At 41.1% G+C, this 13,448-nt stretch overlaps 2 protein-coding genes across 2 annotated transcripts; both read right to left on the bottom strand.

Moving 5' to 3' along the window:
* Positions 1-257: 257 nt before the first annotated feature.
* LOC306959497 (heat shock protein beta-1-like) lies at positions 258-1,490 on the bottom strand. The gene is made up of 3 exons (XM_079551620.1): positions 965-1,490; positions 823-886; positions 258-493 (listed from the first exon to the last, which is right to left on the bottom strand). Exons 1-3 carry the CDS (start codon positions 1,335-1,337, stop codon positions 334-336), a joined length of 597 nt encoding a protein of 198 aa, XP_079407746.1. The 5' UTR covers positions 1,338-1,490; the 3' UTR covers positions 258-333.
* A 2,493-nt stretch (positions 1,491-3,983) lies between these two features.
* susd2 (sushi domain containing 2) lies at positions 3,984-12,911 on the bottom strand (the record flags this gene model as incomplete). Its single annotated transcript, XM_079552256.1, has 16 exons — positions 3,984-4,115; positions 4,209-4,305; positions 5,127-5,306; positions 5,375-5,469; positions 6,437-6,620; positions 6,842-7,090; positions 8,073-8,228; positions 8,313-8,447; positions 8,513-8,781; positions 10,201-10,286; positions 10,752-10,953; positions 11,013-11,187; positions 11,267-11,434; positions 11,912-12,063; positions 12,464-12,662; positions 12,845-12,911. 16 exons carry the CDS (start codon positions 12,909-12,911, stop codon positions 4,097-4,099), a joined length of 2,433 nt encoding a protein of 810 aa, XP_079408382.1. The 3' UTR covers positions 3,984-4,096.
* Positions 12,912-13,448: the final 537 nt, after the last annotated feature.

Genomic DNA, 13,448 nt, shown 5'->3' with positions numbered 1-13,448 from the left:
GTTATTGTTAGTCTAGCTTATGTAGTTATGTAGATGTGGTAATGTGCTGAAATTCCAACATTGTATGACATGAATTGTTGTGGTAGGACTTTATTTTGTGTGAATTTGCATCATGGCCAGCTGCACCGGTTATGTCATTGTTGGAGTGAAAGCCTTTAAGAGTCCATGGAAAATGTCAACACTTTTATTAGTAGGATATACAAAAGTTAAACACTCACTGATCCCAAGATAATTAGTACAAATCTAACGTCATAATGCATGAATCTCTAAACTACACAAAACAATAGCTCTTATGTTACAATACAGATTGGTGCTGGTGGCGCTTATTGGAGGTTAACGCTTGTCGGTGATCTCTCCTATCTGAACAGGGATGACCAGCTCGGTGGTCTCCTCTCCGGCGCTGCCAGGCTTCGCTACAGGAGCCTCCACACGCAGAAGTCCATCAGGGGAGAGCAAGGAGCAGACGTGCTGCAGATCCAGCCCCTGTGGCACCCTGAAAAGGAAACACAGCTAGGAACTATGGTAAAACATCTCCACAACACGTTGGTTTAAAAGGAACAGGCCACCGTTTTTTCCATACTGAGACATGTTCTTACCTGAGCTTGAACTTCACCCCCCGGTTGGAGCTATAGGAATATAATGGGAGAGGCCAAAATGCAAACAACATCTTTGGTCACACAAAGGCCAGACAGGTACACATCAACTCGTCTAAACTCAGGTAAGAACATATCTCAGTGTGGAAAACCGGTGGCCAGTTCCTTTAAGCACAGTGATTTTGATTGTCTGGCTGTTTCGTTCGTGAAGAGCAGTTTGGAAATTTACTTGTATTTCCGTGTGAAGCATCTCGAAACCGACCCCTGCTCATCCTGCCGACCCTCGTGTTTTCCTACAACAAGAAAACATCACCACGTCATCGCACTTCATTTAGAAGGATCACACTAAACAAAAAGGCGTGTCCCCAAACCTGATATCTGCAGGTAGCCCTCCTTCACCGTGACCGTGAGCTCCTCGGGTGAGAAAGGCTTGACGTCCAGCTGAATCTTCCACACGTCCTCCGCCGCCGTGACCTCGGACGATCCTCCCGTCAGCTGTTTCAGGTCGCTCTGGTTCAAGGCCAGGTGTTTCCCGCTGAAGGGGGAGAGCAGGGGTCCCTTTGTGGAGAACGAATCTAGCCTCCTACGGGCCCACTCCAACCAGTCCGTGTCGCCCTGCTCCAGGAGGGGGGGGAGCCCAAAGTCCTTAGAGAAGATCCGACATGGCTGAGTCCAGTTTGGAAAGGGATCCCAGTTGCCGTCCCGTCGGAAAATTGGACGCGGTGCGAGTTTGTTCTCGTCCATTGCTGATTTGGTCAATCTTTTGGGCTTCTATAATATTGTAAACAATGTGTCAGCCTCTGCAACCCCTTCTTTTATATATCCGTTTCTTTTAGCACCAACTGCCGACAAGTGTGATCCAAGGGACAAGTCTGTCTTATTAGGTAATGGGGTTGGGGCGTTCCTCGTCTGTTGTCCTGAGATCCACAGTGGTCAGTGCCAAATATTTGTATTTATACCACTAGAGCGCAGATGGCAAGTTGCTGGAGAATGACTGGGAAAGCTGTAAGAGTTTACTGAAAATACCCTCTGTAGTCCTGTCACATACTGGGGCTTTTTGTTTTCACAAGTTACAACCTGGTGAAGCGCTCGGTCACAAACTCGCAAAACAACAGGACCAACCATTTCGAGGTATGGAAAGTAGGGATTTGTTTGTCCCGGGGTAGGTTTGCATGCTGATGGCAGCAGTGAAGAGGGCATGAGGAATTTGACATCCACAGCTATGACCCAGTGAATGATTGAGGAAATCATACTAAAGGCATTTTAATAGTATGTGACAGATACTACAGGGCGTGTTAGGTACAAATACATTCAACAAAAACTACATAAAAATGCGCTTGTTCCTGAAATAAGTCATATACAGCACAGGCCAAAAGTTTGGACACACTTTTTATGTCTTGGCTTTTCTTTATTTTCAACATTGTTAACACAGTACGATTCTCATTGAAGGCGTTAAACTATGAATGAATACATGGGATTATGAAGGAAACAAAAACAGGTGAAATGATGTTTGTATTCTAAATTCTTCAAAATTGCCTGCACTGCCAAAACATTCTTGCTTATAGTCTGTTTACTTAATTATTTAGTTTTACTATTTAATTGTTTTTTGTTTATTTTTCTCACATTTACTGCCTATTTGCACACCCTGAGTGTTTCTAAGAGCTGTATGTGACAAGTAAATTTCTCCATTGTGAGATCAATAAAGGCTTATCTTATCTTATTTCCTCCATGAGCTTCATAAGATCGTCTTCTGAGATAGTTTTCAACATGTTTGAAAAGTCCAAACCATTTCTGTAAAGCAGTAAGCAAAGTGACAGGCGGCGATTTGGAAGAATTTATGTCAACATTTTATTTGTTTAAAACACAATTCCGTATGTGTTCACTCAGTGAGAATCTACCACAGGAACAGAAATGAAAGGAAAAACGAATCCATAAAGAAAGTGTTTGTATGGCCTGTACTGTATATGAGGCAATTTGGTAAATAATGTAAAAGTTATGTTCGTTTAGACGTTGCTTTATTTTATTTGAGAAGATCATTCGTTTTTATTGAGCTCAGAGTGATAGAGCTATTCTAATGCAGCCACAAGGGGGCAGTGCACTGTCATGTTAGGTCTGTCATTATGAAGCCAACTCAAGCTGAGTCTTTACCATTGCAGATACAGTTAGACACTGAACACTTCTCTATTTTATGCATGACGGGTTTTTTTACATTATTGTTTCTCAAACTCTACATGTGTTTCTCAGGTGGTACTCAGGGTCATCTGCAATTTCATCTCAATTTAAAATTTAAAATGTGTACTTGCTGTGCTAAATGTTTAATATTCTGGTTTAGAGATGGTTTACACACAGATGAAACATAATGAAGATCTATTTTAGACCCGGTTTACATGTGTTTTAATCCTGACCTCAGTCTTGAAAGGTCAAATATTTTATAAGTATTTCATGATGTTTTTTTATGTGAAATGCTTCTCAACTGGCGGGTCGGGACCCAAAAATAGGCCGTGGAACCGTTTCCAGTTGGTCGTGAGTCCCGGGAAATTATTGTATTATTTATGTACAGGGAAAGTACATAATCACTGCTTGAGTCTGATATGACTGTTGTCACAATGTTTACATGATCATTTCAGATATATATATATATATATATATATATATATTGGCTTATTTAATGCTTATTCAACGATATTCAAGGAAAATACAGTATTTCACATTTAATTTCAGTCGTGTTTGGGTCGCAGCTTGTCAGCCCATTGTGGGTCCCGATGCCGTGCCAATGTCCCACTATTCAAATAACTAAAGCATTTGTTTTTTGATAAATTGGTTTATTGAAAAGTTGTAAACTTCTTTGACTGAAAAGCTACTTGATAAACCCACACAGAGCAAATACATTTAACAGTATAGAGGACTTCCTGTTGTTTCAGTACATTTCTTTGAAATAAATTTATCTCACCAAGTTTGGAAACACTACCCTTGATTCATTGTAACTGCCAAACTTAGTACAATTTCGCAACAATGTGTAATAACTTTAAGGGGCTAGATGCAAGTTGGTCATTACATTGTACTAGGTACAATGTGTCAAGGTAGTGTAAAATAAAGTGTTACTAAAAGGGTATATATACCAGGGCTTATTAAATATCATTAAAATGTGTCAACATCTAAATGTCAACACTGTAAACACTTCCTTGTGCTGAAATGCTTTCCTGGTAGGGCTCAAAAGTAACTGGAAACACAACAAAAATGTCTCAAGTTACTCTTTAACCATGCAAGACCTTTGTTCCTCCTTATAAACTTATACATGCCATTAGGCAAGACATTTTTATTTATAGCGTGCATTTCATACACAAGACAACTCACTGCGCCTTAATACATTATCATGAGCAGATATAACAATGTAAACCAGTGATGACCACCATCGTAATGAATGTGTCCAAATGGAGTGCTCTTAATTCATTTTGCAGTTCACATTTTGCGTGAGGAGTGATTGTTTAGTCTGTTTAGACAGTTTAGACGACGGCCGCTCTTCTGAAATAAAAAAGTTCACATAAAAAATTATATTTACCACATTTTGAAATGAAAAACAAAGTGTTTCAAATCAGTTATAATGGCAATAGACACCTTTTCTGTTTTCTGCTGTAGAGCACAATCGTTGTTATGAGAGTGACCAAAGCTATTCCTCCAATCACAGAGCCAGCGACTATTCCAGCGACATTAGCTGAAAGACAACAAAACAGGGAAATCAGCTTTTACGAAGATCAAATCACTTTATACGGCCTCTGGTTGTAAATGTCTATTTTAAGTTGTGAGTATTTTTATTAGTGACTAATCTAGAATTTACATTGTACTTACCTTTCAAACTATAGACTTCTGTCCTCTAAAAACAGCGGGAGGATTATGTTTCTTTCAGGAACAGTGCTTCTTTCTGGTAACAATTTCAACAAATAACTAAACTTGGCTTATCTTCTTCCCAGGGACTATAGATTTCACCTCACTTTACCTACAACTGACCTCAGCCCTGTGGAACTCAACCAGCTGCGATTTTTTACTGATAATAAAAAAAAACATTTGGCATTTTGGCCCTTTCTTAGAACAATACAAGAAAAAAAACAGCATTTCTTCAGTGCTGTTGATACGAACATAGACCATAATTCTAACTAATAAACAATGATTTTTTACTTTTGGGTATCGACTCTTGAGAACCACTCCATTCACAGTAATGTTGTAGCATGCTTCATAATTACACATTCCACCCATTCATTAAAGGCACTATACCTGATTTTATTTTCTTGTGGTGGAACTAAATTAGTTTTTTCCTCCTTTCGTATTATTGCAAACTCAGACATTTGTAGGAAAAGCAAGATGTATCCAATTATAAAGCATTAGTATCAGTTTCACGTCAAGTCTTTGACACAGACCCTGAATAATGAGTTTGGACCACCACAAACATTTGAATTTACTAGTTTCTTCTTTCATTGTTCAAATCAAAATCAGGTATAGAGCCTTTAAAGTGCACACTTTTAGTTTAGTTGGTCGTACAGGTTTTTGTGCAGGCTGTGTCCTGTCCAGACCACAGTCCATCCGGCTGACACACTCTCTCTGAAGACCCCTTGACAGAGTAGCCGTCCTCACAAGAAAACACAAGTCTGGAGCCTTGCAGATACGCAGTGCCTTGTTTCCTCCCGTTAGTTGGCGGGGCAAGGTAGCCGCAAGACACCACTGAAATACAGTCAGGACAGTCAGAGACGCACAGCGACACCCAGGCACTGGATGTGATCCGGTCTAACCTGGCTTCAGGTCATCCACCTGTGCGATGTGACTCTGAAAAAGCATTTTGGTGGCGTTTCCCAGCATGAGATTTCGACCTACAAGGACGTCATACCTGAAGAACGAGCAAACGTAAAGTAAAAGTATTGTGTATTGCACTTTTGAATTGTCAAAATGTAGACCTTTTGACTTGGTTTATGGTTATTTATTTATACATAACAAAATCCTTTTTTTTCCATCACTAATAAAAAGTGTCAGCATAACAAACCCCACAGGTGCAGCGACTGTTGAAAAATGGACGATTTGTGGACTAACAATTTCAACGTTTTTTCACATTTCTTTCAAAAATAGTTAAAGGAAATTTCAGGATTTTTGACATAGGGCCTCATTTCCTAGTTATCCAGAGTGTTGTTGATTTCTGGAGATATTTTTTTTTTTTTAATTCATGCAGTTCTTATATTTGAAGAGTCTAGTGGCGCTCGGCTAGTGCATTTCTATGGTATCAGCTAGCCTGCATTAAAAACAGTCTGACCCGCTCCACAGAGCACCTGAGGCAAATCACTTATAACACCAGACTAACCATTGCGTCACATGAATGATGCATTTTGAAGGACTTTTTCCAAGCAGATCACTCCGCGTAGCTTATACAACCACAAAGCTGATGCTGCTGAAACATAAGATATTTTAGATTTAAAATGGTTAAAATGATTCTATGGACACAGACATTTATATAGGTAGTCTGGTGTTATAAGTGATTTTCCTCAGGTGCACTGTGGAGCGAGTCAGACTGTTTTTAATGCAGGCTAGCTGATACCATAGAAATGCGCTAGCCTAGCACAAGCCTAGCGGCACGAAACTCTTCAAATATAAGAACTGCATGAATTACAAAAAAAAAATCTCCAGAAATCAGCAACACTCTAGGAAATGAGGCCCTATGTCAAAAATCCTGAAATCACCTTTAATGCCCTCGGCCTGAAATCATGACATCAAAATAAAAAATGTCATGAATGCAGCAAAGTTATAACATGTACTTGAATAAATGCTTCTAAGTGATTTGAATATATTAAGTCTGTTGTTCTTACCTGCAGAACTGAGCTCCCTCCCCTGAACAAAGCTGAATCGCTTGATTGAGGAGCGGATCACTCGCGTTCTCAGTAACATAAAAGTCAGGGAGAAAGGTTGGGTCGTGTTTAGGAGCATTTTTATACTCATTCTCAAGGTATGTCGTATCGTACGTGAACAGTGAGGAATCCGGTGAAATGGACCCTGTAAGACAAAATTCAACATTTAGAGGACGATATATCACATTGTGTCTACAAAGTGCCAAATTCTTCATTTAACCATCATTAAAAAAGACTTCATCACCTTCACCACATTATTATTATGAAAGCTTTGTAAATGTCTTCTAATTGATGACTTAAGTATTTACAAATAGTTAAGAGTGTGTCGTTATCATCAAGTGTAACCAAAGTATTAAATGCTCTCACAGCTCGCTCCGAACTTGAAAACCTCTTCGGGGTTACTGATATTTTGCACAGTCTGGCCGTTGCTGAGAGTGAGGTCGTCCGTGGCTTGGCCGTTCATCCTTCCCATCAGGCCCAGGGTTATGTTGTTGAACTGCACCGGCAGAAGCACCGTGGTGGCCATGTTGTCCCCCCTGAGACGCACCTCCACACTCGCCCCGCTCGGGAACATCACCGTCACATTGGTGGAGACAGGTGAGAACACAAACACTCCTAAAGAGAGGTGAGTCCAGACACTTTTTCAATTTACAATTTTTCTCATGTTAAAACAACTAAACAAAGGTTCTGAATTGTCTGAAAAGATTTTGGGCATTTATAAAAATCAGTTCCCAGTGCAAATTTTACAAAGAATCACGTGCATTTCAGAGCATGTTCCTAGAGATCCAAACCCAGTGGCTCCCAGCAGCTGGGTTCAATTGTTGTGAGAGAATAAAATCACCATATTGGGTTATACTGTAGTCATGCAGTCGTACTATCTCTGTCGCAAAGCCATAACTTCAGATACTGTTTTAGTTGCATATCACAACAGAGGTTATTTATCCCTCTTCATGTGAAATTCGAGCCAGACTTGAATGATCAGATTAGCGCAATGCCTTGAGTTCATGTCTTCAAATCCCGCATCGGATCTCAATTGTGAAAACAGCCGGATCTTTTTTTCAATCGATTTTACCCAGAACTCCCCCAAACAAACACAAGAATCAGCCCAACAACGGAGCAGACGACACAAGTGAACGAAGTCTGTCAGACAGTTGCAACCTCTTTTTATTGGTCGTGGCGCATGTTTTTCAAAGCGTAAATATATATATATATATTTTTTTTTCAAAGCGTAAATAGGTGTGTTTAAGATGCATCAGCTGTTGCCGACCATTCACCAAAACATCCGGCGAAAATTGCAGAAGTAAACAATAACAGCGATTGCTGTAATTTGAGATTATTTCAATTTTAAGAAGTGCCTATCATCGATAGCAGACATTGTTGTGTAATGTTTAATTTTGAGCTTGGTCGCTTCTAACTTCGCCCCACTTTGGGGCTATAGGAATATGCTGGGGAGGCTAAATGCTAACAACATTTGCATGACTGAGCGCACGCACAAAGACCAGACAGGTATGCATCAACTCGTCTAAGCTCAGGTAAGAACATATCTCTGAATGGAAAAGCCTGTTCCTTTAAATATGTAAAGAGCAGCTAATCTTACCATGCAGGTCCATCCAGCTCTGCTCAGTGAATGAGAGCGTTTCTTGATTTTGCAGGACCTGGAGGCGGTTGGATCCGCTGACCATCCGCACCTCAATAATATCAGACGACTCCTCCTTCATAGCTACTGCTGTCATCTTTGTTGCTTTAATTGCATCTGGATAAATTAATAAGTAAAATTATCCACATGTTTTAAAATATTTTATACAGTGCCTAGTTTACTGTTACAATACACACTGACCAGTAACGGGTTCGGTTCTGCCTTGAATAGCCAGATTTCTTGCCGTTGAGGAGACTAAGGTGTATTCTCCTTTTCCATTGAAGGAGTAGCTAATACCATCAAAGGAAATAAAGTGTGGATCTCCAAACACCACCGCTGAAGTATTAAAAAACAAATGTTCAGACCGCTTTTGGGACAGAGTGTAAACATTAGCTTTCAACCTGATTGGGGAGTCTGGTACTTCTGACAGCCGCTCGAGGGCCGGTGCTTGAAGTAGTAGCTGCAGTCGTCCGACCACAGGCAGCAGTAGTAGAAGCTCAGGACATCATAGACCCAGTGGGACTGTCCCGGGACACGGGGTGGTCGTTTGAAAGGAGGTGAGCCCCAGTCATGCGCTCTGTCCGGAGTACTGCCCCCAATAGAGTCTCCTGTTAGGACCTGGTCACCATTGCTGTCATAGCAACACTGCTGTCCTGCGGCGTACATGGGACTGGGGGTGAAGAGATTTTGAGTTAAAGAGATTGAAGCAAAAATCAAAGACTGGAAGAAATCAGTTACATTCACAATATTTACTTTTATAAGTAACTGTACTGTGGTTATATCACAATTCTACTTCAGTGTCATGATTTTTATTATGTTATCTAATTATTTGTTATATTACAAGTAGTATTGTTACTGCCTCTATATTGAAGTAAAAGTAGGCCTATGCTCCCTTGTGTAAAACATTCTTGATTTTATGAGGCCAAACCACCTTTGCTCTGCCCGACCCGTTAGACCTCGGAAGCTCAGCAGCTTAGGGCCTGGCTGGTACTCGGATGGGAGACCGTTCAGTAACGCCAGGAAGCCTGAGTGAATGTAGTGAGTGAGTGGTTGATGGTCGGAGGGGCCGATGGCACAGATTGGCAGCCTTGATTCCGTCAGTCTACCCCAGGGCACCTGTGACTATATACGTAGCTTACCACCACTGAGTAAGGTGTGAATGAATAATGCACGAAATTGTAAAGCGACTTTGAGTGTCTGGAAAAGCGCAACATGGAGACATTACCAGCTTGATGAAACAATTGAAGAAAACAACTGAAAGAAGCAAGTTCACTAAAATAATGTTAGTGCCTTTATATTATTTGGAAATGACCATTAAAAGAGCTAACATGTCACTATTATCGATTACAACATAAATAAATACTTTTCGGTCTTGGTTTAGGCCTGACAGCTTGAACTGAATACATTCATCCAGACTTTTGGCCTAAAGCCTGGTCAGCCAGCCACTCTTACTTTCTGCATGTCTTTATTGGACCCACTGAAAGAATCATATATTTGTGGTTCAGGGGTACAGACATCGTTGCACTTGTGGCCCCTAAGAGTAGTAATCAAAAACAACTTTAAAACCTGGTTCTAAGGAATATTAATGTTTCAAAGCAAAGGTTTCTTCCTCTGACAACCCATTTGGGTTCACGCTCTGTAGAAGTTTGTGCATGTTAATGAGACCAAGTCCAGCAGAACAGCCGAGGCGTGTGCAGCTCCTCCCGTCCCGGGAGGGCTGAGTTTAAAGCGACGATACCACCTCTCTTTTTCCTCACCTGCTCTGTGGGAGTATGTTAATAATTTAAATGAATCATATTATAGACCGTATAGAATATAAGCCTTTATAGAATAGTGTAGGATTGAAAACTGGTTTGGTTGGCCAGGCAACCTCGAGACTGCATCATACTGTATACAGATTATGCAGATAACGTATTTTATATCTTCAGTTCAGTCTTAATTTTGTGAAAACAACACAAATATTCAATATCTCCATGAGTCAGAAAGACTAGAGGTTAGACAGTTTGGGTAGGCTCTTAAATGTCAAGGCTAAAAATGAACCATGTGGTTTACTGAGTTGTAGAGCATAGGTTTTACTGAGAGGACTCACCTGGCTTGTATGGCTCTGACACAGTGGACACTCCCTGGGTGATAAGTGCATACACTCCCTTTCTCTATGTCGCAGCCATAGTCCGTCTAAGGGAAGACAGGTCAGTCTCTTTATTTAGTATAATGAAGCAGTGCATTGACCTAAATCAACCTTTAGATCTCAGGACTGTGTCGTCAAAACTGCTGGGAGTCTTTAATGATAAGACTGTGGAGATTTTCCCTTGTACTTGAGTAGAATTAGTTTAGAGTTACTCTAACCAACTTCATTAGAATTAGAATAATCTGCATTGCTTCTATAGAAATAATCAAAGCGGGAAAAAATATATGTATTATGATTAATTAATAACGTCTTTTTTGAGAAAAAACATTGTAAATCATCTGTCAACGTAACATTGTCCCACTTTACCTTCTCTTCACTGTTCATTCATTTGATTAATGTAACACTTGTTTGCCACTGTCCTGGCCTGTAGCAGTAGCTTGACCATTGGAAACGAGTTTGGAATGTGGCCGTAGAAGTATTCACTTATTACTGTTCCTGTCAGTAATACTTACATGATAGCGGCCGGTGTCTGCCCTGGCCTGAGCTAAAGTGCATGGGCAGTCGATGATCTCCTGGAGAAAGTTTGGCAGCTGAGTTTCATACTTGTCCCAGGCCAGACACTTCTCCTTGGCCCAAGCTACAGAGTCTTTCCTGAATGTCTCGTCCAGGTGCCAAGCTAGAGCATGATCCTCTGTCCACGCAGCTTCGACATTCCTGGCATGCACATAGTTAATAGATTTGATAAACAAAAATAACATGTCAAGTATACATACCACATCCCATCTGGGTGAACACTGGAGCTGATACGCAGCATCCCCAGCTCCCAGGCAGAAAAGCCATGCTGCGCCGGCTTAGGCACAAAGCTGAAGGAGCCGTTGTTGGAGTGGTCTTTTTCCAGAGTGTAGAGATACTTCCATTCAGCCTCCCAATCGTCACTGTAGGCTGTCCCTGTCCACACAAACAGAAGCATACACATTAACGCAGCTGCAACAGTCAAACCAGAAGCTGAGTGTGATGCAGCACTTACCCGTCTCTCTGTAACCCCAAAGCTCAATGTTCACCTTGGCAGCATTGACCATAGAAGTGCTCCATGTCATCTGAAGACTACCCGTGACGCCAGGCGTGCCATAATATTGCCATTTAGTGGCATTGACCAGAACCGCCTTCAGTCGGGAGTCTAACTTTCCAGTGTGGACTGTGGGAATGCATATTCTTTGTGTTATGGTTGTAGATGTGTAAAAGCCAGTAGCTTTTACTAGCATTTAGTAAAGGTTTTCACATTAATAAAAAGAAGAATATTTTAGCAGGAGTTATCACAATACTAGGCCAAAGCACAATATGTCATGGTTTTCCTTATTCAGTTCCATATCTGCTTTTTTAGCCCTGGTTTATTATTTTAAATTCAAATTTAGTGGAATGTACTGTGATGAAATGGCTTTGTACTGGCATTATCACAATGTTCTGACCTTCCAATTCAAGTTCAATTCTACTTTATTACGGACTCAGGGTCCAGTGACAATAAAACCAACGACAATAATGAACAGTGACCGAACTGCATTCACGTATTATTCAATCAACAAATAAAGCTGTAGCCTACAGTCTGCAGTGTGGCTTGGTCCATGAAATATGACATTTTTTGCCCTCATTCTTGTTGTTCAATATAAAACAATACCTGATAACCATCTGCCAGCCCTGGTGAAGCTTGTACCATTGTCCGTGGAGATTGTGAAGGGAACCCAGCCGGTTTCATACAGCAGAGGCGATATACAGTGTCCACGGCTGTTTCCATCCACATACCCCACAGTGTCAGTGTCACTGTTAAACCTGAAGCAACAGAAAAGCTTTAGTGGTGTTGTGACCACATACTGTAACAGGTGCTTCAAAGTGCATAGAAATTGACCCTTTAACAGAGCACATAACCAAGCTTTTAGATTTGAGTAAAGCCGAACTTGGGAACGTGTGCTCAGTTCATGCTCGGGCGCCCATAAACTGTAAGGACAAGAACACACTTTGGGGGACATGCCATACCAGGCTGAAATAGAGGCCTGCGTTAGCTCTAATTTAGACCTGATTGAGGGACCGGTGCAGGATTTTGAGAGCGAGCCCCTGATGTTTACTAACCCACACTGGTTTTAGCCATAGGATCTGGCAACCCAAAGTTCTGAACCGTTCTGGTTTCTGATCAGATTGTTTGTAATGTGAACCTCAGTGTGCACGGCTTTACCTGCAGACAATGTGGTCAGACTTGTTGAACGTCACGTGAAGAACAACAAAGTCAGTGCCACCGAAAATAGTCCCAGAGTAAGGCTGGGTCTCCAGACAGTGATCTCTGTAGTCAGCGCAGCAGTTCTTCAGGCTCTCACATGTGGGCTGACAAGAGCACAGACCTGCACTTCCCCCGCAGTTCCCCTCACATGACTGGCCTGTCAAGAGATACATGTTACTCTCTCAGTGTGAACTAAGGCTGCATCGAACAAATGATTAGATTTACATGGAAGAATTGAGATGTTGTTGTTTTCGTTGGTGTCAAAATGTATCTGGTTCAATAATTGCTGGCTCATCAACTTCTAAAATAATTGTTAGTTACAGCCTGAAGTACACTCACCTAATACACTGCAAAACCATGGCAGTAGGAGCAGCAGCACCACTCCAGCGGTCGTGTATTTGTCCATTGCAAAGCTCTTAACTGGCCTCTCTGTTCCTCTGCTTGTCTGTGCTGTTAATCCAATACTCAAACCTTGGCCCTTGGATGTCAGGCTTTTACAAACAGCTATTGATCATTAACCACGCTGACATCACAATCCAGACCCACATGAGCGCCAGTATCACCAAATGACTTTTTACAGTAAGTGTGTAGTAATCAGCCACGAATAGCATGAGATATGTTATCATCAGGAGATGAAAGATAATTGTTGCCATTATAGACATAAACCAGGGTTCATACATAAAAAGTTAAATCTTGAATTTATTTAGTCCCATCATATTTGTGGCATAAGTCCCATGGTCATCCCGTACCAGAGTGGGCTCAAATGGCTCTATAATTTACACTTACATTTTTCATTTTATTTATTCACATCATTCAAGTAACTTGATTACCTTAATAAATCCTTTTCGTAGTCCCTCTGGAGGTAATACACGCGTTAATGGGATCATCGGGGGGTCTTTCATCTCCCCCTTTGAGAAAAGAAAACCACACTTGCAACCTCCCC

The sequence above is a fragment of the Gobius niger genome (genome assembly GCF_951799975.1).
Source record: "Gobius niger genome assembly, chromosome: 2".
NCBI lineage: Eukaryota > Metazoa > Chordata > Actinopteri > Gobiiformes > Gobiidae > Gobius > Gobius niger.
Note: the sequence above shows the minus strand (reverse complement) of the source record. Positions and strands in the feature narration are given on the sequence as shown.

Bases quoted from the DNA above. Each gene is read 5' to 3' on its own strand.
- LOC306959497 (XM_079551620.1), bottom strand. From the start codon at position 1,337: ATGGACGAGAACAAACTCGCACCGCGTCCAATTTTCCGACGGGACGGC. The intron at 887-964 runs GTTTGGGGACAC...TTCTTGTTGTAG, and splicing joins GGGCTACCTGCAGATATCAG to GAAAACACGAGGGTCGGCAG. The intron at 494-822 runs GTAAATTTCCAA...TTTCCTTTTCAG, and splicing joins TGCTTCACACGGAAATACAA to GGTGCCACAGGGGCTGGATC.